Genomic DNA, 26,355 nt, shown 5'->3' with positions numbered 1-26,355 from the left:
AACGGGGGGGAGGAGAGAATTCGCTTCATTTTTGCGCGTCCTTTTGGGTGGTACGGATGTACAAGTAACAAGTGCCAGGGGGAGGGAAGGTGTTTTTGTGTAATGCCGGTACAGGATCATTGGTCGTACTATCCCTCATCATGTATACGAAAACATCTCCCCTGGCACCTGTACGGTGCTGTACAAAGTACAGGGCATAAAAATTATACGAAAGGCCCGCACAGGTACGGTGTGCAGTACTCGAGTAGCATCCACCCGGTTCCACGCATGTCTGTCTGTAGGTCCTTCCTTGCTAGCAAATACTCTCAGGCATTTTGTATTATACGGTTACCGGGCTCTGAGGTGATACCATAAGAATTCGAATGATTGAAGCTCCCCCAACATATTGGCAGGGGGGCGAAAATGCTGCGAAGGCTGACCCTCGCCCCCAGCTGAAGGCAAAAAGAAAAACAAAAAATTGGCAAGCCCTATGATACCAGCAAAGACAACCCAAACGCCCCAGAGCAAAGTTCAATTATTCGAATTCTTGCGGTACACCCTAGTTACGGTACAAGTATCATACCCGAGTTAGTGGCACGCTAACAACCTCCGTTGATTTGTATTATTATAGGAAGCTCTGCGTGACGCCAGAACAAACCCAATTCCAGGGCTAAAAGCCACCCAGGTAAGGGCATGTTCATCTGGTGCGGTAGCTCAGCCGGAGAGCACTGGCATTTGCCGCCTACACCACCACTGCTAGCAAACGATGGGTAATATGGTGGCATTCCGTTCTGGCATTCCCGTTGGATGCCGAACAAGATTTCTTCCACCTTCTTCTCTCTCGGCTTAAATTCTTCCAAGACACCCGGCAAGGTACTTCCCCTGCCCAGTGTATATACCATGTCCCCATTTATAGCCCCGCAAACGTGTAGTATGATGCAAGGAGGAAGAAGAAGAAGCGAGATCTGACACGCTTCTCGATACAAGGAAATCAGCTCGCTAGTACCGTACCAGTACCGCACAATACGCACGCACCCGAGTGCGACAATACCACATCGTTCCAGCTTCACAATTGGCTCAGCCGTCTAAGCCCAATAGAAATATGCAATATCAAAGGCAATCAGTGCCTACCCCCCCGGCCAGATCATGCCCCAATCCTGAGGTGCCTAAAGCCCCACACAGCACGTTCGTGGAGCGAAATCGCTCGCTGGGGGGAAGGAAAGGTTAATCAAGTACAGGAGAAGGCCGCGCTCCTCACTTCTGCGAATTCTAAATACTGCCCTCAAGATAAGATAGAAAATGAATGCAGAAGAGAAAAGAAAAGAAAGAAAGGGAAGGAAAATCGAAGTTAGGGCGTCCAAAAATAAACCTATCATTCCAAGATGTTAGTTGTTTGCACAGCCCATCAATCGATCCCGGGAAACTCTGCGTCAAAGTTAAAGTTTCGAGGCCACTGAGACACATCCACGATGGGGCTAGTCATGCCATCATTGGCTAATAGACGAGGATCATGCGATTTAAGTCCCGCCGAAGGATTCACTACCGTACCCAAAGGAGTAATCGGCTGGACGACCAATAATAGTCAGTGTTGTGAGGGTGTGACGATAGTTCGTGAGAGAAAGCAATCGAGGCCAGCTCTAATGAAATGACCCTTGGCTCCCGGACTGAAGTGGAAAGACCAAAATGGGCACAGGCTCAGCCCCGAACAGAACTCTCGTGTCCCTACAGAATGCCAATTCCTGGATAGCCTTGCTCTCGCCAAGTAGATGCCAGTGACCGCTCTGTATATATAGAGGGTCAATTCCCCCCCCCCTCAGGCTTTCCTCTTCACTCTTCACCGAGCCATCCAATCTCCAGATCCACTACTCCTTCCTTTAAGACACTCGCTGTTCTCCTTCGGACACTCGCTCCAAGATCATAACTCTTATCTCCTCTTAATTTTCTCAAACCTTCACTATGAAGTACTCCATCTCTGCACTCGTTCTTGGCCTCTTTGCCGTCCTCAGCGTCGCAGCGCCAGCAGCCACTCCTGATGATGACGTCGACCCCAACCAGGTTTACATCGAGGGAATCAACTACGCCGGTAGCGGTTGCAAGGCAGGAACAGTCGCCATCAGCAAGAGCAACGACTACAAGACAGTCACCCTCGCCTTCGACAGCTATGTCGCATCCATCGGTCCCGGTGTACCCTTCGTCGAGAAGCGCAAGAACTGCAACATCAACGTCAAGCTCCACTACCCCAACGGATACCAATACACCTTGTACCAGACCGACTACACGGGCTACGCCGATCTCGAGAAAGGAGTCACTGCCAAACAACAATCCCAGTACTGGTTCGCCGGTTTCGCCGGTCAAAAGGCAACCTTGCAGTCTACCTGGAAGGGAAAGTACAAAGACACCTTCACCTTTCGCGATACTCTCGCTCATGAGGCCTGTGTGTGGTCGCCATGCGGTGCTTCCACCACTTTGAATATCGATACTCAGATGACCCTCGACAACAATGAGGAGAAGAAAGCGAATGGTTTGATCACCACCGATGTTATCGATCACAAGGTCAAGACCATCTACGGTGTCCGCTGGAGAAAGTGCTAAGCGATGTAAGTAAACCACAAGAGAATATGAGAAAAAAGGGGCAGAAACTAACTTAAGAGTAGGATTTTTCATAACTCCATAATCAGTTACCGCGGACCTCTATGATCAAATGAAGGTGATGAATATATTCTCACGGCTGTCATCAACGATCAAGAGAGTGGATGAGTTTCTCTATTTTCAATTCCTTAATTGTTCTCCTTGAGTTATGTTTCCTCATGGTTATTTCCTAGTGCATGGAAGGAGGTTGTGGTATCTCGGATGTTCTTACTCTTGTATTTTGTCTTAAAATAAAATAAACCCGGCCGGTTTTGAAAAAAAAAAAACCCCTTTTCCAGTTCCATGACAAGTGATTTCATCTTCGATTCCTATGAAACAATTGCGCACCAGAACCGCATCGCATTTAAGCTCGAGCAATGGCCCTTAAGCTGGGCCAAGAATCCCTTGGTTCTCTGGCGTTCTGGACATTGCGCGGGCATCCGAAATCAAATGAAAAAGCCCTTGATGCCATCCAGAACGCTCCAAGCAAACTCGACATTAGCACAGTCGCTATCGATAATGCACTACAATTCAACCGCCAAATATCAGCCTCTTGTCTCAATCGCACGGCAGACACTACCTAGAGCCCAAATTCCTCTGCCCAGCCACCAGACGAAATCAAAGATCTCCATAACCAAGCTACCGACTCAAAAATGCATAGATCATAAGCTATGATTCGATAAGCTTGAGTGATATCATATGTTCCTTATCTCAAGCTTGGCGCCTCCCAGAAGGCATGGCACAACAATCTTTTTCACCCACCACGCCCACACCGTAACCTCAAGACAGGTCCAAGGAAGGGTGGGACCTCAGCACCGAAGCCATGGTAAGCAATACTGTTGCTGTTTGTTACCAATACTCATAGCCGGAGTCAATGTCTCGTTCACCAGTCCCCGTAGCCATATTAGGAATATCATACAACCAAGGTGAAAAGGAAAAGAGGAAGGAAGCATGGAAGCCTAACCAAGCTGTATGGATCACGTAAATCGGCCCCGTGCGTTATATCCGGGTGTATTCCCAAATGAAGGTCGAAGCTCGAGAGGCAAGCCAAGCAAGGTATCCATACCCTCCAGGAGCTTATCCGAGCGACTACAGTACCTTCCAAAAGCTCAGCACGTGAATTAAGTAAACAATCAAAAAGCGGAAAACCCAGCTACCACGAGTCCCCGCTGGACTCTCGGTGTGTCCATGTATAATACTCGAGTACTTATTCCAACGAACTGCGGGATCCCGTGCCAATACCATTGGGGGGGGTAACGTCCCGTCGGGGGCCCTTAGGCCATTCCCGACACTCCTCTCTCTCTCGAGCCACGAACGCTTACCGCACGGTAGCCACCGATATATGAATTGGAGAGGTACCGGTACAGTGATCTCGTCCATAGTGGCACGTCCATCCGGTTCCCCATCAGGACGGGATGAAAAGGAACGAAAAGTCCTGGTAGCCCGGCAGGATACCGGATTGTTCTGGCACATCGAGGTAACCGATCAAGCATCCAGAGTGCCAAAATTTTCACGAACAAAAGTTCCTCGAACATTCGGGGCAACAAGAGGGTTTTATGGTTCGACATTGCAAATAAATTTTGCAAAAGAACGCGCGTCGTCTCACTAGCAGGTACTGACTTCCGTTGTTGCCGAATCAGCGAATAAGATGTGGTGCAAGTACTTAGGCAGTCAATAGGAAGCGGGCAGCGGGGATGACCCGAAGTTTACTCGAGCGTCAGTCAAAAGGCTCAATTATGTAAGCTGTGTGCAAGGGTTGGGCTTTGTCAGCAAAGTTTTCTCCGGTTCTCGAGGTGAACTACTGGTATCCCAACTGGTACTGATGCCCAACCGTGCGCGTGCCCCCGCTGAGATTTTGTATCATAACAAGGGAGCAGCTCCAAATCCCGCCACACGGCCACGACCTGGCGACTACTCGTACTCATTGCCAGATTTTAACTTTTTGAGACTACATTGGCACTTCTCAGCTTCATTGGTTATTCTACATTAAATCCTTCAAAAAAAAAAAAAAAAAAAAAAAAAAAAAAATTCCCTCCCGAGAGGTGTCCGGGGCTTTTGTTAATTTCCCACTCACTGTTATCAAGTTTAGCGCACCTCATGACTTCAGAGCCGCGTTCTGCTCAAGCCTCACAAGCCATCGGCACAATACCCGAGTTCCCGAATTGGAATAGCTCCTCGCGGGCTCCTTCAGTTCTTTCAACATCCGCATAATTTTTTGGGCGTACTCAGAGCTCCCGGGAGCGGTGTGACCTGGGAGTGGAAATTCCGACAAAGTAAAAGTCTAGCTTTGAGCCGAATCCGGCGCTGAGACGTGCTGGGAAATTTGGAAATGCTCGCATGTTAGACTACATTTTCTCAGCAGGGCCTTCTCATGGTTATGGTGCACCGAGGAGTTAATTATGATACCATCGTGCAACATGACGATCATGAACAATCAATCACTCCTACCTCCCCGCAGACGCCTCAGTACAATGAATCCGAAAGTATTTTTGCTATTTTTAATAGAAATGGAGCCCAATCAAATCATCTCAGTTATCGCAGATGCGTAGATTGGACATCCTCAATAGTTCAAACCTCAAAAGATATCCATTGCCAAATTCATCACAAGGTATAGATGTCTCCAATAAGCCACCAAAACGCGATTCAAGCCAAAGCCCATACTGTACAGCCCTTCATGATAACATGGCAAGTCAACTGTTAATAAAGCCCCGCCAACCATTATTATAACTGTAGCGGTAGGGTGGGTTACAACACTGGTAGCTTTCCCCCATTCGGATTGCTGGCAACTCCGGCGAGTCCCAAGATACAGCTCCAGAGAGTTGGGTTTTCCCTGGTTATGTGCCAGTCCGGCAATACCAGGATAGCAGTATATTTGATTCAACTTGGGTGGGTAATTGCCCCCCATAATGCTACGGCACCGTACGGTACTCCTCCACCACGAGGGCCCACAGCGAGTTCGAGTAACATAAGGATGCTGTACGAGTCCTGTCCCTAAACAGTGTCTTGTGTGGCTCTCTTCTTGCGCCGAGTTCCCCCCGTGACTTACCGGGAACTTTACAACAACAATAATACCCCAGCGCGGGTACTACTGGAAACCACTACCCATACCGCCGGGGAGGTTCGAAGCTCTCGATGCGCCAACAGCGTACTTGGCCATCTATGATATAAAGTATTCGGACGCTTGGCCCCAGGGGGTATTAATAATGTTTCAGGTGGCCGAATACTTACCTACCGGTACCCTTCGCTGCCCGTAAATATCATTAAACTGCAGAAGTGATTTAAAGTTACCGCAAGTTACTCAAAGTTCCGGTGAAACTGGTGGTATTGTGAGCAGTTTCCAAAATCTTAAGGTGGGCTGGATTTTCGGATACTCTTGAATTCAACGAGCATAGTATAATACTCGTACGGTTATACCTCACGAAATCTATTCTCGACAAGTAAGTACTAATTCAAGTGCCGTACTCGAGCACTGTAGGGTACCGCGCCTACCGGTATTGTCTCTGTGCAGCAGAAGGGCCGTGAATCATTCACCATCTGACCTGCCCTACCGGCACAATACGGTAATGTAAGGTCTCTGCCGAAAAGGCTCAATGGAGACCAAATAAAGGCACATTACTCCAATTGTTGGAAGAACCAAAAACCCAATGCAAGAGACTAAGGAAATGGGATGAACTTTTTGTACCAGTACTTATATCACCAGGTGCGAGGAGCAGCATGTCGTACAATACCATACTCGAGTAACACGACCGGGTGTTATTACTGTACTCGAGTATACCGAATCCTAGGACAAAATAACGAGACGCCTCTCCTTATTAATCAGCAGCCTTGAATCCGACAGTAATTCTCGCATGGAACTACCATCCTGCAGACTCCGAGAAAGTATGTCAAAACACCGCTCCGGGTATCATCTAAGCAGTCATTACTGCGCGAGAATCATCCCATCATAAGTACTGCCAGTGTTTTGATGCCACAGCTCCCGTTTTTTTCCCGGCCATTCCGCCCTTACCCGAATCACACGATCCCACAAAAATAATCCAGGAAAGCTCGCGCATGCCGTCAGGTTGGAGCTGCAGCTATTTTGCTGGTGACTGACCGAGGAAAGCATATCCCAAATCCGCGTCAGGTAAACACTTCCTGGTGTTTTGTCTCTGAATGCGGAGGTTAGATGCCTGACAGAGATGGTGGAACATACGAATTTTTACAGTATCCGACCAGCCTTCCACAATCGCTGCACGCATTAGCACTGCTGCTCCCATCTCTGGCCGATGCATCCAGAGAGATAGATAATATTCAGAGCCGCGGAAGCGCCAAACGCACGCGAACGGCGCAAGAAATTGGTTCCGAATCACATGATCACCCGTCCGCTGTAAAGCATTGAACGGCATTCTCGCCTCCAATTCCCAAAATACCGGTACGCACTCCAGTACCGGTATTTTTGGTAAAAGTCACCAGATTCTGGTGTTGGGGAGTGGGTGTCCGCAGCACAAGATGGTGTTGAGCAGAAAGCTTGGGACGCACCCGAATAGACTAGGATAAAGGGTCCTTCCTCCCTGGGCACCTCGCGTTAGTGGTTTGTTCATTTGGTACCCACAAGCACCTTTACAACTTGAAGTACTAGTACAAGTACAGTAGGTTACCGTACTCGAGTACTCGTACAGCGTAGGCGAGACACCTTTCACCTCGCTATTCTGTGGTAGCACGGTACTAGTACCTATGGTGTCTAGCCGGCCCGTTTCTCAGATAATTTTTGTGCACCCCGCCCCGTAGGCACAGTTCCGTGCGGAGCCGGTAAACTGAGTTGCATGGCCAGCGATAAATCTGGTAATGGAATGCAATCTCACCAGGGGCACATCTGCTCGAGTGCAGTAGGGTACCGGTAATCAGTATACGAGTTACCGTACCCAGACCAGCACCGCACCGGTACTAGGGTAGCATGATACTCAAGCATACCGGTAGGTTCTTAGCATGAAGAACCCGAGCATTCAATTTTTACCCCCTGTGTTCGTGCCCTACGGGTACACGCGCGCGGGGACTTGTACTAGAGTAGACTAGGAGATTTGCTCTCGGTGATTGCCATAGGGGTACTCGAGTACCGTACCGGTACCGTGATTCGTCCCTGTTAAAATTTGCAGACCCCAGAGTCGTCTGTTGTGCCTGGATCTGCCCCTTTGAGACGGGCGGCTTTTTTTCATGAAAACGGAAGTGAGTCTCCTGAGCCAAGGAAAAGAAAGTAAGGGCATTTCTCAGGGGTTTAACTGTGGGAGTGGACCTATCGTTATTACACGTAGCGGATAATATAGGCGAGACATGGTATCCCCTTGATACTACTGTAGTACCGGTACCGTTTGCCCGAGATTTAAGAGGCTCTCCTGATGACCAGAGACAGGCTATTGTAGAGTACCGATAAATTCGCTACTCGCCAGTTAAGTTAGTAAAGTGTCCAGAGAGACAGGTGCCAATTACAGGTACCTCAAATTTGGGCGTAAAACACCAATTCTTGGCATTTTTACGACTGAACCCTTTACAAGTATCATACCATTTGACAAGTGGTTTTCAATCTACGGTACGAGGACAAATACTGGTACCATGTTGGTGCCGTACCGCAAGAGCGCCGCGCACTCCGCTGGCTGAGCGCGGGTGGGGGGAGAGTTGGGCAATAGATCACTGTCTGTAAGTTGTCTGGGTAGAGAGAACACTGTGTACCGTATGATATGATACAAGTGGAATGCAAGGACCAACCAAACCAAGAAGTAGCTTTTCAGCCCAGATAGCCGAAGCATGTGTCTTTCTACTTGTAGACCAAGAAGCTAGCCTTCACAATGCTGTGTCACATGGTCGTGCCTTGCACCAGGATTCCCTCCATCCCAATTCCCTCAATCGTCCAATATTTTGTTTTTTTTCTCCATGCCCAATACTTCTTACTGTATGCTAATGCTACAGGTATTCGAGTACAAGTACCTTTTACAGTATTACACATCACAGCCCGCCAAGGTCAAGCCATGCTTGTATCCCAATGATAGCCTTTAAAATGCGGTGTTGGTGGCTATCACGCCGAGTATGTATTGCTATTTAGACTCCTCTTCCTCCCACCATTTTGACTCCTCCCCACCCCTTCTCCCTCACCCTTCCCTTCCCTTTCACATTTCCCTAGCCCTTTCAATCGTTCATTTCCCCCTAATCATAGGTCTGCTAAAAGCCCATTTTCCCGGTTTTCTTCTACAAACCCCACCTTCGCTTCGTCATGACTCGTCTTTCGCTCTTCGTTGTCTTGGGTTTGGTGACCTCCGTCTTCGCTCAAAATTGCGGTCCTTCCTATGGAAATCAGATTTGTGCTGCCGGTACTTGTTGCAGTCAATACGGATGGTTTGTTTCCTTGTGCTGTGCTTGACAATCGATCTTTCTACCCTCATCCCTCTCGTTGTTTGCCCCTCTCTTTTTTCTTCTATGATTGCTAAACGGAGGTTTAGGTGTGATACAAGTGCCGCCCATTGTGACCCTGCTACTTGTCTAAAGGCATACAGTGGTGCCGGTTCCTCGTGTGCTGTAAGGAATATTCATGCTTCCAATGTCCGGGAACTCTCTCCCTAACTAGGTTTTGAAAAATTAGGGTTCCACTGGCGGTGGCACTCCAACAGGCGGCGGATCCTTCCCCTCTTCAGTCCCATCAATCGATATCTGTGGTGCAGATTCAGGCGGTATTTCGTGCCCTGGTGCCGGCCCCGGAGGATTTTACTACCGTTGTTGTGTATGTTCATGATTTCTTACCCTCATAACGCTTCACTCGCTAACAAGCTTGGCTGGAACAGTCTGTTAATGGTCACTGCGGGCCTAAGAATGGGGTAAGATAGAGCCATCCCACATGTGGTGTGTGTGCGGAGCTGATAGTAAATTTGTCGTAGGAACAAGCTCAATCCGACTACTGTGGTGCCGGTTGTCAGCCTGGTTTCGGCGTTTGTGACCAGCGCCCGGTTCCACCCCCTCCTCCACCACCGCAGGGTACCGCTGGCGCTGAGCAGAATTGCGGTCCCATCGTGAACAAGAGGTGTGGGGGTGGCTTGTGTTGCTCTGGATGTGAGTACCCTTAACGCCTTTGCTCCATGCATTCTGATACTGATAACCAATTAGCCAACTTCTGTGGATCCGGTCCTGATTTCTGCGGCGCTGCGTGAGTTCTCCCTATTTTTAACTTCTAGATGGATCTTACTTACGACAAATTAGGAATTGGTGCCAGGTTGACTGGGGACATTGCAACCGGTAAGATTTCCTTAGCGTTTGAAGGATTGTTAAGGCTCACTGTTTTCATTTTCTCGCCTGTCTTTCCGTTTTGCGCCGTATACATACGGGGGGGGGGAGAGAGCAAAAAGGTCCATGATCTGTCATGTAATTGCATACGCTAGATATTTTAATCATACTGTAATTTCTCAACCAAGTTGATACCGTTTCAGTGAACAATAGTAAGAATCCATCTAGTGGTGCCTGAGCTTCCTGCAGGAACCAATTGGTGCCTGAAGTGCAGTTCTTGTGTTATTAATGCATAAAAGCCCACCTATTAAACCCGGTCGAGATCCTGTATCACCCAAAAAGCCCAAATACGATCCTTACGAGTACTCGTACCCGTACTGTACATGGACCATCAATCACGAGGTCCCAATCGGCACCTCACGTCAGAAGTGCTGAAAAGGTACTCGTACTGTACTGTATATGCTGCTGCCCACAATCGTCCACTATCCGGCACGACCAGCGGAACTGACGATCAAGCGGATACTCAGTCCAAGCCAGGAGTGCCGTCTCCCGGAAACAAAATCCACACGTACGGTACGCATAATATACAAGAAGATAAACTCGAATAACCTACTGTACAGTACCAGTACCGGTAGGTAATCCCTCTCTCGTCAGGGGCGAAGCACAAGGACAAAAACAGGTAGGGTCTAAAATCTGCGCCTACCGCATCCATTGGCTTGGCTAACCGTGTTCCACGGCTGGCGCTAACTTGTATCCCCCCCCCCTCCCATCATACCATACCGGTATGGTACACCCTAAATTTCTCAACTTATGAATGGAGAACTCTTTTGCTTGCCTTGCCCCTTCCCTATTTGTCCCGACGAGTACGAGTACACCCCCCCCCCACACTAGCACGAGTACGTACAAGTTATCATACTCGTAACTGTATGAGCACCGTGCCCCTGGCCCGGGACGAACCTTCCCGTCCCATCCCGTTCCCGCCGGCCGACCAGAAAATGGTCCAACAAACGCGACACGCGTGTACTAGTACCGTACTGTACAGTACGGGTACAGCATGGTACCGTGTACTCGGGTATAAGGGTATTTCAGGACCGGTAGCACAAAACTCCTGTGCCATTTCCTGTTAGTAATACCCCTTTCTATCGACCAGGTAATCAGATTTCAAGATATCACGTTCCTCACAACAGCCATAACAAAAACAAGCACCAAACATGATGCAACAAAAAGGAATTTGTGAACAAAACCCAGTCGGTGTTCGACATTGTAAAACTACACGTGATGAACACGTTCAGGTTAGTACTCTTCAAGATGGTGTAGGGTGGAATTGGACAAGAATTAGTAGATACCTGTAACGATCCCTCTCTGGATAGTTAGTGCTTGGCGACGGGGAACGATACTTCTCTTCCTGTCTTCTTCTTTTATCTTACGATAGTTAGGCCTCTGCCTACGTTACCGATAGTACAAGACCCTTGTCTTCTACTGGGAACGCGTATCGTAAGCTTTCTCTAACTCTTCTTCATAAAGTGCCTTCCTTAGCGTAACAATAACGTTGCAATAAGGATAAAGATCGTAAAGGTGTTTTATATTCATTAAAGTAATAAGTAGGAAAAGTACTTAGAACAAAGCGTGAAGAACCTATCTTCCTCGACCTCATCAGCCTCCTTATATAGTGTTCTTCCCGCCTTTAGTCATGTGACCTAAAGTGGTCACATGTGCGAAACTAAATCATAACAAACTAGTCATATGACCGAAGTGGTCACATGCTCAAAACCCATGACCTCATAGCGAGGTCATGTGCAAAACTCATAAACCAATCATAACGCAATAAACAAGTCATATGACTCAACTGAGTCATATGCACGAAACCCATGACATCATAATGAGGTCATGTGCGAAATATAAATCATATGCGCAAGGCTTACCCGTAAGTCACACTCGTAAGGCATACTCGTCAGGCGCATGTCCCATGACTCATACTTGAGCCATGTGCGAAAGCATCACAAATCCCACACATAACAAATCATATAACCCGAATAGGTCATATGCGCAAAACAATAACATACCTGTGACTCATAACCATGTGTCACGTGAAAACCCTTTCCTCGCTAAGCCACGTTCGTGACAATACTTTAACATTAGTCAGTGAGTTTGTGAAAAGGTAAGTAGTCGAGTTTCATTGCAAGAAGGATATCAGATCTAACAGTATTCTTATAGATTTATAGGCAGGCTAAAGAAAATGGTACCCCATTGAATGCCCATCGTTCTGGTCGCTCTCCAATCTTTAATGATAAGGAAAAACAATGCTTGAAAACCTTTGTAACCTGCAATGGCCGAACATAACGTCTCAGCTAGGATGAAATATGCATAGAATTAGGATATGCTTGTTGTGTACATATAGTAAAGTATGTGATGGAGTCAATGGGTTATCACTGTCAAGTACTGAGAAGAAAGTTTACTATTCAGCCAGTAAATTGACCAATATATATTGTGTGATGTTGTTAGGCGGAGACAACTTGATAGACTTCAAAGTTGTCTAGGCCAATTGAGATTCGTTTCTGTAGACGGAGATTGTCTAGGAAGGCTCGGACTTTGCTCGTTTTGTTTATGACTACTAGGAGCAAAGTAAAATAGGTAAAGTAGGGTAGAATGGTAAAAACAATATTATATTGTTAAGGTCTCTTCTCCATTGCTTAATGATGTCTAAAGCTTGGGAGGCACTTCGATATTTATATTCCGCGTCTGAGTGTTTGCGGACTACATCTATTTATCATACAACTATGTACTTCTTCAATCGTAATTCGCGACGTTGAGTTTTCTTCCAAGGTGCGAACACTTGTGGACCCTGAAAACCATCACACCCTCTTTGGTAATTACAATATTTCTTCTTAGGAAGCTTGCTATCCCGAATAGTAATATCCCAATTAGCAGAGTCTTTAGACTTATGGCCTAGTTCTTAAGTCGAACTGAGTTGGCTCCAATTGTCTTTGCCATTGATAAAAATGATCAGTTTTATCCATGGCTATATCTGCAAAGGTGGTTGTCATTACAACCATCGTAGGTCATCTGACTCTGATCCTTTGTAACTCCATACTCAACCAATAGATTTTCTCTGGACTTCCTATTAACTTGCAGGAAGCTATTCCACCAGATTGGTAATTAATCCCTTGGTCGGCAACCCTTGGTTGCTCTTGGGGTAGTAGGTTTCAGTAACTATTGTAGTATTGAGAATCACCCCATAATTATAACGTGTTCCGAAACCCAGTCACAACACTCCGTGAAGTTTGTTGGCTTCTTTGGTAGTGTCCTTTGGAGTTCTAGACTCTTCTGGTGGATGTAAATGTATTGGTCTCTAGTAAAGATCCTTTACCATTTGATACCATCTCTTTGTGCGAAATCGTCCTGTTACCTACGGCCTGTGCCAAAGGTATCATGTTTTTGAAGCCAGGTACCTCTCTGAGTAGCTGACCGAATCACTCCATTCCACTTCCCGGACCTTGCAGAAGGTCCCCTCTCATATATCCTGCGAACAGGATCTGGTTGGACGGACGGCGACGACGTATATGGTGTTATTCTAACACCTTCAATTCTGTGGTAATATAGTCACAGGACACAACTAAGATTGATATATATGATGACGCGCAGGCCCTGTAAGGGAGCTGGAGGGGGGTGTTGGAGACCAGAGATTCCAATTCCGAGTGGGGTTACCCTACCTAGGATGGTTTCTAGGTATCGGGTTCTGGTATTCCTAACAGGTGTCGCAAACAATTGAACTGGACCTATGAGGACTGGCTCCAAGTTCTATGGATGGATGAATTAACTTTTTCAACTGTCAGCTTTGAGAACCGCTCCTGTGTAATGCGAAAATCTAAAGAAGAGTTTTATCCCAATTGTATTGATAAAACCTTTGAGTCTGGACAGGAATCACAGATGGTATGGGGTGCCTTTTGCTGTACCATGAGGTCAAAACTAGTTTTTATCCCTCCCAAAGCCAAGGTTGACTCAGTCCTTTATGTCAGAAACGTCATGTATCTACATCTCGTGCCTTTCTGGCATCATTGTTGTGAATATTATGGATGGGCAACAGTTGTGGAGGATGGGGCCCCAGGCCATAAGGGTTTTGCAACTCGGTATCAGGATTTAAATGTAATGGAGACTACAAGATGGCCAGCACAGTCACCAGATCTTAACCTGATCAAAGCACTTTGCTTAATATGGAAAATGAATTGAGGGAAACATGAGACCAGATAGGGGATCTTTAAACCTTAGAAACGGCGCTAAATGCTGTTTTGAATGCCATTCCAAACAACAGGCTGGAGGGTCTCATTAGAAGCATGCCACAACGTTTGCAGGCCATGATAGATGCTAAGAATGGCCCTACTCGATATTGATTTCTGTAGATTAAATTTTTATAAAGTCTTTGTTTTTCATTCGTAAACATATTCACAAGATATCACTTGTAGAGTACCTCCTTTTGGAAGTGCCACTCACTTTTTGCTGACACCAAAAAATACTCACCAGCTATCACTCAAACTTCCTAATCTGGCCTGGTCTTCATATAAATGCCGCATCTTTTTTTGGAAGTGATCCCGATTATTATCAACCCCCTAGTACAGTACCGTATGGGTACAGCATGGTACCGTGTACAAGTTATACATATGATATCGTGCCGCAGACGGCATCGCGGACCACCAACCAACAGAAAATAAATTCGGAACCCTGGAGATCAACGTCCGATCCTCATGAGAGATCACTCGGGAAAGGGCTGGTTATTGGTTACTATTATTAGGGGAAGGTTGTTTCGGGGTGAAGAGTTGTTTGTGGGGATTTGTACAAGTGGGAAAGGGAGGAAGGAGAGAGGGAAAGTGCTTTTTTTTTTTACATTTCAGGGGGAGGTGGGGGTTATTTCATGCGGTGTGGTTGGGATGGAGGAACTACACATACTGACTGTATCGCACTGCTATGTAACTAGATTGTGGGAGGGAACAGCGAGAATACAAGTGTCACAACACAATGGTACGGTAACAGTGGAAGGATATATATATATATTATTATAATATATAACTACGTTAATCAATCAATCAATCAATCAATCAATCAAATCAATCAGTCCATCTCCATACTTTGCCCGCTCCCGCCACTAGCAGGAGGGGCGATAGCATTGGTGGCCTCTACGCTCCCAGGATTCTTGAGCCCAAAGCTGCGGGTAAAGTACTCATTCGGATGAATAATGTTCTCTGTGAGCCCCCCAGACCAGCCACCGGCCTCCTTCTCCCGCTTGAGCTCCTTGGCGTGTGTATGTTCAAACACGCGACTGCAGGCAACATGGTACTTCTTTGCTTCGATATCTTCGCGGACGTGTCTGATAACGTCCCTGTCGCTAACGCCCATAGTGCCCAATCCTACGACCAGGTTGTCGATCGCGACCTCGCGATAGGGGCACCCGTGGACTTGGTTCGCAGCTGGGCGTCTATCTGTCAAGATCTGCTGACAGGACATGGGTTTGTAGTTCCTTCGTGTTCCCTCAAGGCCGTAGCCGTGGCGGACGTTGTAGCGGTATTTTTTCTGGAACTCGTCATCGTCGATGCGGGAGAAGGATTTGCGCCAGAAGATGAGGGCTTCGTCGACGCTTAGGCCTATGCCTTTTAAGAAGAGGTTATATTGGAGACGGCCGTTGTGTAGGAGGTGCTTTTCCCGGCGGAGGGTGGTATGCAGTTGTCGCATGCACATGGGAAAGTACTGGACCAGATCGTCGATTACGGCCGCAGTTAAGCTGGCACCATTGAGAGTTGTGGCGGTCATGCTGGTGTTGTACTCTGGTGCTATGAAGCCGCGGGAGAGGTGGTTTAGTATGGGGATTAAACGGTCGTCTTCGTCGAGTCTTGGGAGGGCTCGGGCGGTGAGCTGCGTTGATATCGTTAGTGATCTATTTCTCCTACGCGAGGAAAAAACTTGGGGAGGAAGCAAACATGCCTCAAGCGCCTTCTCCAGCCTCGCCGTAAACTCCGCAATCACTAATGAAGACTGCTGTGACTCTGGTACATATGCCTTCCCCCCACGCAGAAGCACTTTCCTCTGATCAACAAGATCGTACACCTTCTCCCAATCAACCCTAAAAAACCCAGCCTCAAAAACTGCATCGGCTTCATTGCTCTTCGTCCCCGTGCCCGCAAGCAAGTCCTCCCGCATGGCCACCTTCTCCTCAACCGACAAAAATTCCCAATCAAATCCCAAGCTCTCGATAAACGCTTGTCGCTCTTGGGTATCATCGCTATTGTACCGCAGCTTGAAAAGGATCGTCTCGGTCGCCAGGAACCTCTTTCGTAGGTCTTCGGACCGCGCGAATGCCAATCGGAGGGTGTAATGTGAGTAGTGGTCCTTCCGTCGCTCGTCCTGTTGCTTGGCGATTTTGCTATCCTGGAACTTGGAACCCCCCCCCGCTGCGGAGTTCGCCCCAAGTGGGAGAAGGTCCTTCTGAAGTTTTTTTATAATAACATCCTGGAGCTCTGCTGCGGTCATGTTCCGGTAGAGGCAAGATTCGATTTCTCCAAGGACTGCGCATTATCCCATATAAGCCAGTCTTCCACCATGCGAGCTAGTTTTCTAAATAATCGGGGAAAGTTCTGAATATGAAAGTAACTGACTTCTTAGCCTGTCGATAGCCCATTGCTCGAACTCATCCAGAGTAATTTCTGTCGTGGGAGGGGTATTGTAGAAGTTCAGACGGTGCGGGTAGAATAATTGCTTAAAGTCTACTCCCGCCCAATGTTTTTTCGAATCGATCGCTCGCACGCGTTTCGCTGGTTCTTGTCGGTACATGTTGGATCTCTTGTGCGTGGAATATCGTAGGTTTGTAGTGGGGAGAGAGGGGAACTGAGTGATGATTCTAATTCATGGACGACGCGTCGTCCCGTAAATTGACTCGAAGTTCGCGTTTGTGAGTAATGGGTTAGGGTTAACTTGCTCTCGGGAAGGGATGCGGATGAAATTCCTGCAGAGGACGCAAAATCCGCCCGAAGTTTGGTGGGTCAATAAGCACTCCCGACAACCTATACTCGAGTAGTACCCGTCACCTAAAACTCCAGACCCTCCTACGCACCATCTACTGCTGATATTGCTTCTAGAAACCCTTTGTTCCTTTGTTATCTAGACGCATCCTTTGTCCTATACTTTTCCTGTTCGGCTTTCACTCATGGTTGCACATATATAGTTGTGGGCTAACTTTAATTGCTTATTGATGGAAGATATCAAGGCTTATAATAATATTATCATCATAATAATATTATTATATCATACGATTCACATCTATAACTCAACAAAAAACCGAGTGAGACCATATGACCGCCAAGAAAAGAAAGGCTAAGTATTCTAGCACCCAGAGCCGCTGCCCCTGAATGACAGAAGCGCTTGTTCCAACCCCCAGCCATCACTTACCAGAAACTTCATCACGCTCCTTTCTTTCACAAAAAACCCCCCTCCACAGAAACTTCGAACTCCGAACCCGTCCACCCCCTCTTTTTTTTTTTGATTTTAGCCATGGTGTGCCCTAGCCCTCCCCCCCGAAATTCCAGTGCTAACGTGAGGTGAAAATCCAGCTTGCAAAGCTCATAGGCGTCATGATGCTAATGGTCGCATCCATCGTGTTCCTGTACTATAGTATTTGGACCCTATTTATGGTACTCCTTCCCCACCCCTAATCTACTCCCTTCTCCGCTAATGCTCTGGAACAGCCCTTTGTGGACGAGGGCCACCAACTCCACGACCTGTTCCCGCCACGCGTGTGGGCGATCCGCATTCCGGTCATTTTGATTCTGGTCGGGATTGCAGTTGTGGGAAGTTTCTTGAGTGTGGTTATGATCCGGAGTGGCAGGAAGAAGGCGGCTAAGGCGAGGGCGAAGGCTAGCCAAGGAAAGAAGAAGAACTAGAGTGAGTGTGTGGAAAGCTGGGGCTTTCTTCAAGGGAGCTAGGTGGGGTGGTTGGGACAAGAGGGGAAGGGGTTCTTGGCGTGGAATGGATATTATGGTCTCTAATATGGCCTTTTTTTTTTTTTGCGTGTGGTTATGGTCTAAGTGAGTTTCCGCGGGCGATGATAGCAACTGACTTCTCTTGTCCGGCGTACGGGAAAGGGGATAGATAGAGAATAAGTGTTTGGTATGGGGAAAGCGTGACCATACAAACCTTTTTTTTTTTTTTTTGGCTTGTTTGAAAGGCCCAATTATGATATATTTCCGTCTAAAACCCAGAAACACTAACTCTAGAAAGGAGATACAAATAATAAAAATACAATAGAAAAACCACCCACCCATTATACCGGTAACTGATTATATACTTAAATTATCATGAGGAAATACTAACAGCGCAGCTTTATGTCTGATTAATAGGCCAATTATCGAGCAGGCAATTTGCAATCCCATGAGTCCCATCGTAGCTTTATCTTCTCTCATAGGACCAAATGTTACGATCCAGAGGTTGATTAAGGTGAGATTTGAGCACTCCATGATCACACCTTCCTTGTTCCTCCATACCCGGATCAGCCGTAACTTCTCTAGTATACCAAGAATGAGAGCGATGTACCACTTGGGTGGTTTTTCAAACGGAGCTCGAGAGGGCTCCATCAAGCCCGACCTCGCATTGAACTTCGGTAGGCGGTGGCGGGGGCAGGGCACCAGCCGGAATAATTGGGGCGCCGAATATATGAAATTGAATATTTGTGGGACGAATAGGAGTAGGAGCGTTTTGGAGAAGTGGCCTAGGATGCCAACCACCGCGAATGTCATTCCGGCGAAGTAACAATAGGTATCACCCACGAATACTTTAGAAGGATACCAATTGTGCCACCACAGAGCCAGAGAAACGCCTAGGAATGGCAGGAGGAAGTAGAGCGAGAACAGATGTGAATCTGTAGCTGGATGACCTTCGACAGAGATATATAGCAAATCGTTGATAGCGATGAAAGACCCAATTATGATAGATTGGGAAACTTCAATACCGTTAATACCGGCCAAAATGTTGATCGAGTTCGGGCAGAAGATAGCTATAGCCGCCATGTAAAGATAGTATCCCCAGGAAAGATCCAGGAGAGCTGTCCCTATGTACTCTTGGAGACTAGTAGGAACAACAATATTGGTGACGCCAAAATCTACGTAGTAAACCATTAACATCGGGATTGCGGCGATGACCGGGAGAAAGAGTTTGTGGCGCCAGCGGATGTCAAAAAGGTCGTCGGCGACTCCTAATATCACCATGCTCTGGAGGGAAAGAATTGCGGAAAGATATTCGCCCAACTGCCAGTCCAAGCATGTCAGAAACCTTCCCTGGCGCTTCGGCAAAGTAAAATAACCTTATTGTGAGGAAACCTGTGCAATAATCTCCCAGTCTCCACTCCCTCGATCGTAGCATCCCTATTTCCACCGCCGCTCGTCAAGATGACAAAATATTCGTAAAAAGCGAATGGCAAGAATACGATCATGCACATGAGGTAGACGACCGCGCAAACAGCACCCATAGTCTCCGGCCTATTCCCAGGGACATTAGCAAAGTCTACCTCCTAGCCCATGGCATGGAAGGTCATACAGCTCTCTCCTGTCCGCTTTTGAGATATCTTTCCCCTTTAACCCAACCCTCTTAAAAGAATCTCCAAGCCAAACAATCAGACAGTACGAAGCTGAAAATGCGATGCCGCTGAAGCCCAGAGATGCGATCAGGGGTTCGCCATCACCAATGAATACTGTCCAAATCAATCCAAGACATGCACCGACAATAGTGAAGAGGGAGATAAACCACCCAGTGGTAATTTTTTGCGTCATTTTCTTATGGCGCTATACAGGGAGTCGGAGTAGTCAAAAGAACGAAGGAATGAGTCTGGTTCATAGATGAAATATTCGGCGGTCTCCCTCATAGTAGCTTCTTGTGCTTGCTCTCCCGGGGAGGACACGTTGAGGCTCCGACTTAAATTAACGGTTAAGCCAAGCCTTCGGTTCTCGGCAATCTTCGAGTGATGGTTTATGATTTGGGATGGTCTGTGAATATGGGTGGGATTGATTTCACTATTTGCGATTTGAGTCTCAAAGTTTGTGGCCACCCCCCCCTTTTTTTTGCTATTTTATATATCACAGGCAAAAAAAGAGAACATACCCATCCCAGAAAAACCGGTTTAAAAGAAAGCTTTTGAAGAGAGACTGTGTTTCGATCAGGTTCAGGTGACTAGGGAAACGAGAAGTTTATTTAACTGAGATTATTTTGTTGATTTCTGCTTTACCACCCACCCAGATCTTCGGCAGGGGCAGGAGGAGCATATTCAGCAGCGGCATCCTCATTGCCCGCCTCGACACCAACTTGCTCAGCGGCAACATTCTCCTGTGCTTGAGCTTGGGTGGCGGCCGCGCGCGCAGCGTCAGCCTTAGCACCCTATAGAGGCGCATAAAGTGGTTAGATTTTGGTTATGTAAATTGGTGCAAATGCCTAGGGAAGCTTACGTAGTCTTGCGATGAGGGTTGTCCAATTGGCGCCTCTTCTTTGGGCTCGATAACGGTAACAGTGTCAGGAAGAGATTTCTGGGGTCCGCTCTTTCCATCGGGGTCACTTCCACGCATGATCTTGACCTTGATACCAAGTACACCCTGCCGGAGAAGAACGTGGCGAGTGGCGGAGTCAATAAAGTCACGGGCAGGCTGACCAGAGTGAATCATGAATCCGTCCTGTCGGGTAATTTTTGTCAGGTCCCAGTTTGCACAACAATCCGCCCAGATTTTTTCTGGTAGCACGCGAAGGTGTACTCACGGTGAACTTCATGCTCTTAGCTCTAGCAGCTCTAAGCTTTCCCGACACAACAACCTCGCAACCCTTGGCACCAGATTCCATGATAAATCTCAAAACACCATAGCAAGCTCTACGAACAGCAAGACCGTTGAGAAGCTTGTACCGGAGGGATTCACACTGGGCAACAGCACAAAGACCACGGTTCTGGACCTTGGCGGCATATAGGGAGACAGAGTTCTCGGGGAACTTGAAACGCTTTTGGATGAGCGATGTGAGTTCACGGATACGGCGACCTTGTTCTCCGAGGACTTCCTGAGTGTGGGTAGCACGAATGACTAAAAGAAAGTTAATGTTGGTAAAATATCCATCAACTTGCCTTTCCTAGCACTCCCTGAAATTGTATTGAAGGTAGACGTACTGATGTCAGTGACAGTAGGAGTGACACGAACTTCAACGCCGGAATAACCCTCCTCAGCCAATTCGCGAGTGAAAAACTCGTTCAACTCTGCATAGAAAACACCGTCGGCAACGAACTTGCGGCGCTTGGAGATTGTTTGAGATTGAGCAGATCTATATTCAAGGTATCAGCTTCCGTTCAAGAATTCGAGAATCTTCCTGGATTGTAGCAGATTTTTCACTGGTAGAAGAATTATCGGCGGGAGGACCTACGCCATGGTTATTGAAGTTTCGGAGATATTATACCGGCTGTTGATTGCTGGCTTCGCTAGTCGTGAGCGTTGTCGTTCGTCGGTGGTGGGGGGTTGTAAACTTTCTTCCGATAATGTGGGTTGCTTTGTGGGATGTGGAGGACTAAGAGGGGTTTGCCCTACGCCATCACCTGGAAGAGCGTCACGCTCTGTTGAAATAGGCCGGGTAACCGTGTTTTTGAGTTGAGCGAAATCATTCACCATGTGATTCTATTACTGGTACTATATCGTTGGGCACTAGGGGAATAGAAATAAGATACGATGACTCAGCTATATTCACTTAATAGAATTATCTTATTCTAACGGAAAATAAGTTATGAATTCGGGCGTTTCACCTTAATAAAATGTTGCCGTACTCGAGTACTGTACTTGTGGTGCTTTTCCTAGCCGCATAAAAGTGCGCTGTGAATATTTCAAGGGGATTTTTACTTTTGCTTAGGGGAAAGATACCGTACCGGTACCGTATTGCATTAGATTTCTATCTGCCCCTGGTCCCCGCTTTGATTTTATTTTAACCATGGAATTTCCTTGGCATAGACATATGCTCTGCAGTTGCTGTGGGGGGAAGTTGCAACCTATCCCTCTCCACGAGAACAACTACTTCCAAAGACCATCGACTCGGCCCGACGCCGATTATATCCTTGCAATGGCTTCGGCAGTTTTTTTCCTGGATCTCAAGGGCAAGGTACGCTCGACTGCTAGATTTCAGAGGAAAGTATTCGTGGAAGCTGACACTCTTGTTAAAGACATTACTAGCCCGCAACTATCGAGGGGACATCCCCATGTCAGCGGTCGAAAAGTTTCCTATCCTTTTACTCGAAGCCGAGGAGGAGAGTTCCGCCGTTCCACCATGCTTCTCGCATGAAGGTATTAATGTTGGTTTGCCTCTTGCCTACTAGCCTTCTCTGCCATAACACAGCTGAATGAAAAGACAAACTAGTATCTCTATATACGACATAATAACCTCTACGTGCTTGCTCTTACAAAACGAAACTCTAATGCCACTGAGACCTTGCTATTCCTTCACCGAATAGTGGAAGTATTCACGGAATACTTCAAGGAGCTTGAGGAAGAGAGTATTCGGGACAACTTTGTTATTATCTACGAGCTTCTCGACGAGATGATGGACTTTGGGTACCCACAAACTACAGAGACTAAAATTCTTCAAGAGTTTGCCCTCCACCGGCGACTAGATTATGGGGATATTTCTTTTGCTGACTGTTATAAGGTACATCACCCAAGAATCCCACAAGCTCGAGATCCAAGCCCGCCCGCCTATAGCCGTCACAAATGCCGTCAGTTGGAGATCAGAGGGTATCCGCTACCGCAAAAACGAGGTCTTTCTGGACGTAATTGAATCGCTTAATCTTCTCGTTAACAGCAATGGAAACGTCTTGCGATCCGAGATCCTTGGCGCTATCAAGATGAAGTGTTATCTCTCCGGCATGCCAGAGCTGAGGTTAGGTCTCAACGACAAGGTCATGTTTGAGAGTACTGGTAGAACTACAAGAGGGAAAGCTATTGAAATGGAGGACGTCAAGTTCCATCAATGTGTACGGTTGTCGCGGTTTGAAAACGATAGAACAATCAGTTTTATTCCACCGGATGGCGAATTTGAGCTGATGAGCTATCGGTTGAATACTCAAGTGAAGCCCTTGATTTGGGTAGAGTGTATGGTTGAGAGCCATTCTGGGTCAAGAATCGAGTATATGCTCAAGGTATGTGATGGGCTCTTGGCTCGTTATGGTTGGATTAACACCTTATGTTCCAAAGGCCAAAGCACAATTCAAGCGACGCTCTACTGCGAACAACGTAGAAATTATCGTTCCGGTTCCCGACGACGCGGACTCACCTCGATTCAGGACAAACATCGGAACCGTACACTATGCGCCCGAGAAGTCTGCGATTGTCTGGAAGATCAAACAGTTTGGAGGCGGAAAGGAGTTTTTGATGAGGGCTGAGCTAGGTTTACCTAGTGTCAAGGAGGCCGAACCTGAGCGGAAGAAGAGGCCAATCAGCGTGAAGTTTGAAATCCCTTACTTCACTACGTCGGGTATTCAGGTCCGATATCTTAAGATCATTGAGCCCAAGCTGCAATATCCTAGTTTGCCATGGGTCAGATACATATCATGTGCTTCAGGTATGAATAGCTTATGTTTCAGTTATTGCGTGATCTTTAACTAATTACGGGATATGGTATAGACTACCATGTGCGCCTCCCCGAACCTACTCAAAACTAAGCAATGTGACTACGATGGAAGACTGTTTTATTGGGTGATAGTTCTTTTGGTTTTGATGTACATAAATGACATTGTCGGTCTACTTCCTAGTTTGCTCTCAAGCATACGATTTAACGGACGGTCACTTCACTTTCTTTCAACGAGACCATCATGGTAAGGCATCAGAGCGGGGGAGTATACTATTAGAATAGTGATTCATTAAACACCTAATTTACCGAAAACCCTGTCAAGTTCTTCCCCTCCGCCGCTAGTACTATCTTGAACTGGGGGCGCAGCTGGAGGAGCCGGAATCGGAGCAGGAACGGGGGTAGATCTTGTAGGTTCCAATATCCGTAGCCCGGTGTCTAGGTAACCGGGAGCAACCCGTCTTTTCTCCATCAGTTCTCTCTCCTCGATACTCTTCTCCCAGTCCTTTATCGTCTGCTCCTTCGCCTTCTGCTGAGACTGAATATGTGTTATCAACGACTGACAAGAGCTCATTATGGCAGCGGGAGTGGTTGAGAAGCTTCCGGACGGTGAAACGACATATCCCCCTTGAGGGCTGCCTGGAGGGGGGGCAGTAGATGATGGGGGTAGGGATAGCGGGAGTGTCCGGTATGAATATGGTAAAGTTACGGCGGTGGGAAGGTGGATGAATGGGGAAACGGTGAGAGGGAGTTGCTGGAGAAGGGAGTGGGCTATATATGCCTTGTTAGATTAAACCTGGGAATAGGCAATGGATGTCTGTAGAGGAGGGTTTCTTACATCGGTGATCGTGCATACTGTCGTCCGGAGCTGCCTTGATGTTGTTTTTGGTCAGAGCTTCGTGGTCTAGGTTCTAAGGTGGCGGCTGCCAAGCGCACCATTACTATAATAATATTATGTATTATTATGCATATCAAGTTACCCGGCAAAAACACACCTACCCACCGATAGCGCAACATCGATTTTGGGGGCGAGAAAAAAAATCCACTTAGCAACAACCTAAAAAATGGCCAAACATGCAAAAACCAACAACGAAGACAATCGCCCTTCCGACGACAGTGAAGTGGAGGGATTGGAGCGGAAAGAGAGGAGGAAGAAAAAGTCAAAGTCTCAGGATGGCGCCGAAGACGATACACTCAAACGACGCACTGTTTTCATCCGTTCCCTCCCATACACAGCGACCACAGAATCCCTATCGACCCACTTCTCCTTCATTGCACCGTTAAAACATGCAACCGTCGTCGCTGATCCCGTTACCAAAAAGTCCCGCGGTTTCGGTTTCGTCACATTCCTTGACCCTGAGGACGCGCAAAAGGCTGTCAAGCAATTTAACGGCGCCGAGTTCGGGGGCAGGAGATTGAAGGTCGAGATTGCCGAGAAGCGACACCGTGAGACTGCTCTCAGCGAAGGAGAGGTGAAGAAGGGGAAGACGGTAGATGGAGAGGGCGTCAAGAAGCGGGCGCCTAGATTGATTGTTAGAAATCTGCCGTGGAGCGTTAAGAAGCCGGAGGATCTGGTCAAGATTTTTCAGAGTTATGGGAAGGTTCGAGGTGTTATTATTCCTAGGAAGGGGAATATGCCTAATGGCCCGATGAGTGGGTTTGCATTTGTCACCATGAAGGGGTACAAGAATGCCGAGAATGCTATTGAGAAGACTAATGGGATGGAGATTGATGGAAGGACGGTTGCGGTGGATTGGGCGGCGGAGAAGAATGAGTGGGAGCAAAAGAAGGAGGCCGAGGATATGGATATTGATGGGGACGAAGAGGAGAAGGGGGAAGATGCGGCTGAAGATAGTGATGAGGGCAGCGGGGTTGGTGTTATTGGAGATGATGATGCTGAGAGCATGGACAATGCATCTGACGCATCGTCTGATGAAGGTTCAGACATTGAGGACTTTGACGACGATGAAGATGAAAGAAACGGTACACAGAAGAAATTCTATTCTGTGGAAGAAGAGAAATCACTTACTGTCTTCATCCGCAATCTCCCCTTTTCGACCGACGATGAAACCCTCCATGAGCATTTCAAATCGAGCTTTGGTCCTGTCCGCTATGCGAGGATCGTGATGGACCATGCTACGGAACGCCCTCGGGGAACCGGTTTTGTCTGCTTCTTCAATAAAGAAGATTGTGATAGGTGTCTAGCTGATGCCCCCCATCAGCAGTTCCTAGCTACAAAGGGCAAGTCTCTCCTACAAAACGAAGGAGACGACCCTAGCGGAAGGTACACAATCGACGGCCGCATTCTCCAGCTTACGCGGGCTGTGAATAAAGCAGAAGCCACAAAGCTTCAAGAGGCCGGCCTAGCACAAAGAGATAAAGCACAGGGTGATAAACGTCGACTATTTCTCTTACAGGAAGGGACTATTCTAGCGTCTTCACCCGCATTCCAACAGCTTTCCAATAGCGAGAGACTTCTCCGGGAAGCGTCTTTGAAGCAACGCAAAACTCTCCTTCAGTCAAATCCTATGCTCCATTTATCACTTACACGACTTTCCATTCGCAATTTACCTAGATCTATCACGGCAAAAGATTTGAAGCAGCTTGCTAGAGAGGCTGCTGTTGGATTTGCCGCAGACGCCAAGGCTGGCAAACGGAAACGGTTGTCAAAGGAAGAGTTGATTCGTGGTGGAGATGAGGACCGTGAAGCAGAAAGACGAAGAAAGGCGCAGGGCAAAGGAATTGTTCGGCAAGCAAAATTTGTGGAAGAGAAGGCCGGAGCAGGCCGGAGCAGAGGATATGGGTTCATTGAGTATTCATCACACCGCTGGGCTCTTATGGGAATACGCTGGTTGAATGGACATGAAGGTCGGTGGGGACTGCGGTTGCCAACGGAAA

At 47.4% G+C, this 26,355-nt stretch overlaps 8 protein-coding genes; 4 read left to right on the top strand and 4 right to left on the bottom strand.

Annotated features, from left to right (window-relative positions):
• Positions 1–8,749: 8,749 nt before the first annotated feature.
• On the top strand, positions 8,750–10,010 carry GSTUM_00010448001 (uncharacterized protein). XM_002841297.2 has 7 exons: positions 8,750–8,970; positions 9,075–9,150; positions 9,215–9,352; positions 9,414–9,446; positions 9,507–9,678; positions 9,733–9,772; positions 9,826–10,010. The coding sequence occupies exons 1-7, from the start codon at positions 8,849–8,851 to the stop codon at positions 9,863–9,865; spliced, it is 621 nt and encodes a 206-aa protein (XP_002841343.1). The 5' UTR covers positions 8,750–8,848; the 3' UTR covers positions 9,866–10,010.
• Positions 10,011–14,952: 4,942 nt separating this feature from the next.
• Positions 14,953–16,665, bottom strand: GSTUM_00010447001 (uncharacterized protein; the record flags this gene model as incomplete). The annotated part of the gene is made up of 2 exons (XM_002841296.1): positions 14,953–16,400; positions 16,491–16,665. The coding sequence occupies 2 exons, from the start codon at positions 16,663–16,665 to the stop codon at positions 14,953–14,955; spliced, it is 1,623 nt and encodes a 540-aa protein (XP_002841342.1).
• Positions 16,666–17,268: 603 nt separating this feature from the next.
• GSTUM_00010446001 (uncharacterized protein) lies at positions 17,269–18,008 on the top strand. XM_002841295.2 has 3 exons: positions 17,269–17,385; positions 17,442–17,522; positions 17,577–18,008. The coding sequence occupies exons 2-3, from the start codon at positions 17,466–17,468 to the stop codon at positions 17,769–17,771; spliced, it is 252 nt and encodes an 83-aa protein (XP_002841341.1). The 5' UTR covers positions 17,269–17,385; positions 17,442–17,465; the 3' UTR covers positions 17,772–18,008.
• A 159-nt stretch (positions 18,009–18,167) lies between these two features.
• Positions 18,168–19,744, bottom strand: GSTUM_00010445001 (uncharacterized protein; the record flags this gene model as incomplete). XM_002841294.2 has 3 exons in its annotated part: positions 19,420–19,744; positions 19,187–19,361; positions 18,168–19,130 (listed from the first exon to the last, which is right to left on the bottom strand). Exons 1-3 carry the CDS (start codon positions 19,650–19,652, stop codon positions 18,168–18,170), a joined length of 1,371 nt encoding a protein of 456 aa, XP_002841340.1. The 5' UTR covers positions 19,653–19,744.
• A 306-nt stretch (positions 19,745–20,050) lies between these two features.
• GSTUM_00010444001 (40S ribosomal protein S3) lies at positions 20,051–21,515 on the bottom strand (the record flags this gene model as incomplete). XM_002841293.2 has 5 exons in its annotated part: positions 20,051–20,253; positions 20,322–20,543; positions 20,626–20,939; positions 21,023–21,174; positions 21,274–21,515. The coding sequence occupies 5 exons, from the start codon at positions 21,513–21,515 to the stop codon at positions 20,101–20,103; spliced, it is 1,083 nt and encodes a 360-aa protein (XP_002841339.1). The 3' UTR covers positions 20,051–20,100.
• A 186-nt stretch (positions 21,516–21,701) lies between these two features.
• Positions 21,702–23,640, top strand: GSTUM_00010443001 (uncharacterized protein). XM_002841292.2 has 6 exons: positions 21,702–21,996; positions 22,058–22,186; positions 22,252–22,481; positions 22,540–23,029; positions 23,085–23,451; positions 23,514–23,640. The coding sequence occupies exons 1-6, from the start codon at positions 21,958–21,960 to the stop codon at positions 23,549–23,551; spliced, it is 1,293 nt and encodes a 430-aa protein (XP_002841338.1). The 5' UTR covers positions 21,702–21,957; the 3' UTR covers positions 23,552–23,640.
• Positions 23,641–23,705: 65 nt separating this feature from the next.
• GSTUM_00010442001 (uncharacterized protein) lies at positions 23,706–24,396 on the bottom strand (the record flags this gene model as incomplete). XM_002841291.2 has 2 exons in its annotated part: positions 23,706–24,228; positions 24,296–24,396. The coding sequence occupies 2 exons, from the start codon at positions 24,394–24,396 to the stop codon at positions 23,805–23,807; spliced, it is 525 nt and encodes a 174-aa protein (XP_002841337.1). The 3' UTR covers positions 23,706–23,804.
• Positions 24,397–24,429: 33 nt separating this feature from the next.
• GSTUM_00010441001 (uncharacterized protein) overlaps positions 24,430–26,355 on the top strand; it is a 2,631-nt gene continuing 705 nt past the window's right edge. Inside the window, exon 1 of the mRNA XM_002841290.2 lies at positions 24,430–26,325. Coding sequence (XP_002841336.1) covers positions 24,522–26,325 — 1,804 coding nt within the window. The 5' untranslated portion in view covers positions 24,430–24,521.

The sequence above is a fragment of the Tuber melanosporum genome (genome assembly GCF_000151645.1).
Source record: "Tuber melanosporum whole genome shotgun sequence assembly, scaffold_7, strain Mel28".
In the NCBI taxonomy this organism is placed as follows: Eukaryota; Fungi; Ascomycota; class Pezizomycetes; order Pezizales; family Tuberaceae; genus Tuber; species Tuber melanosporum.
The sequence above is the reverse complement of the archived record's forward strand: the minus strand, read 5'-3'. Positions and strand labels throughout refer to the sequence as shown.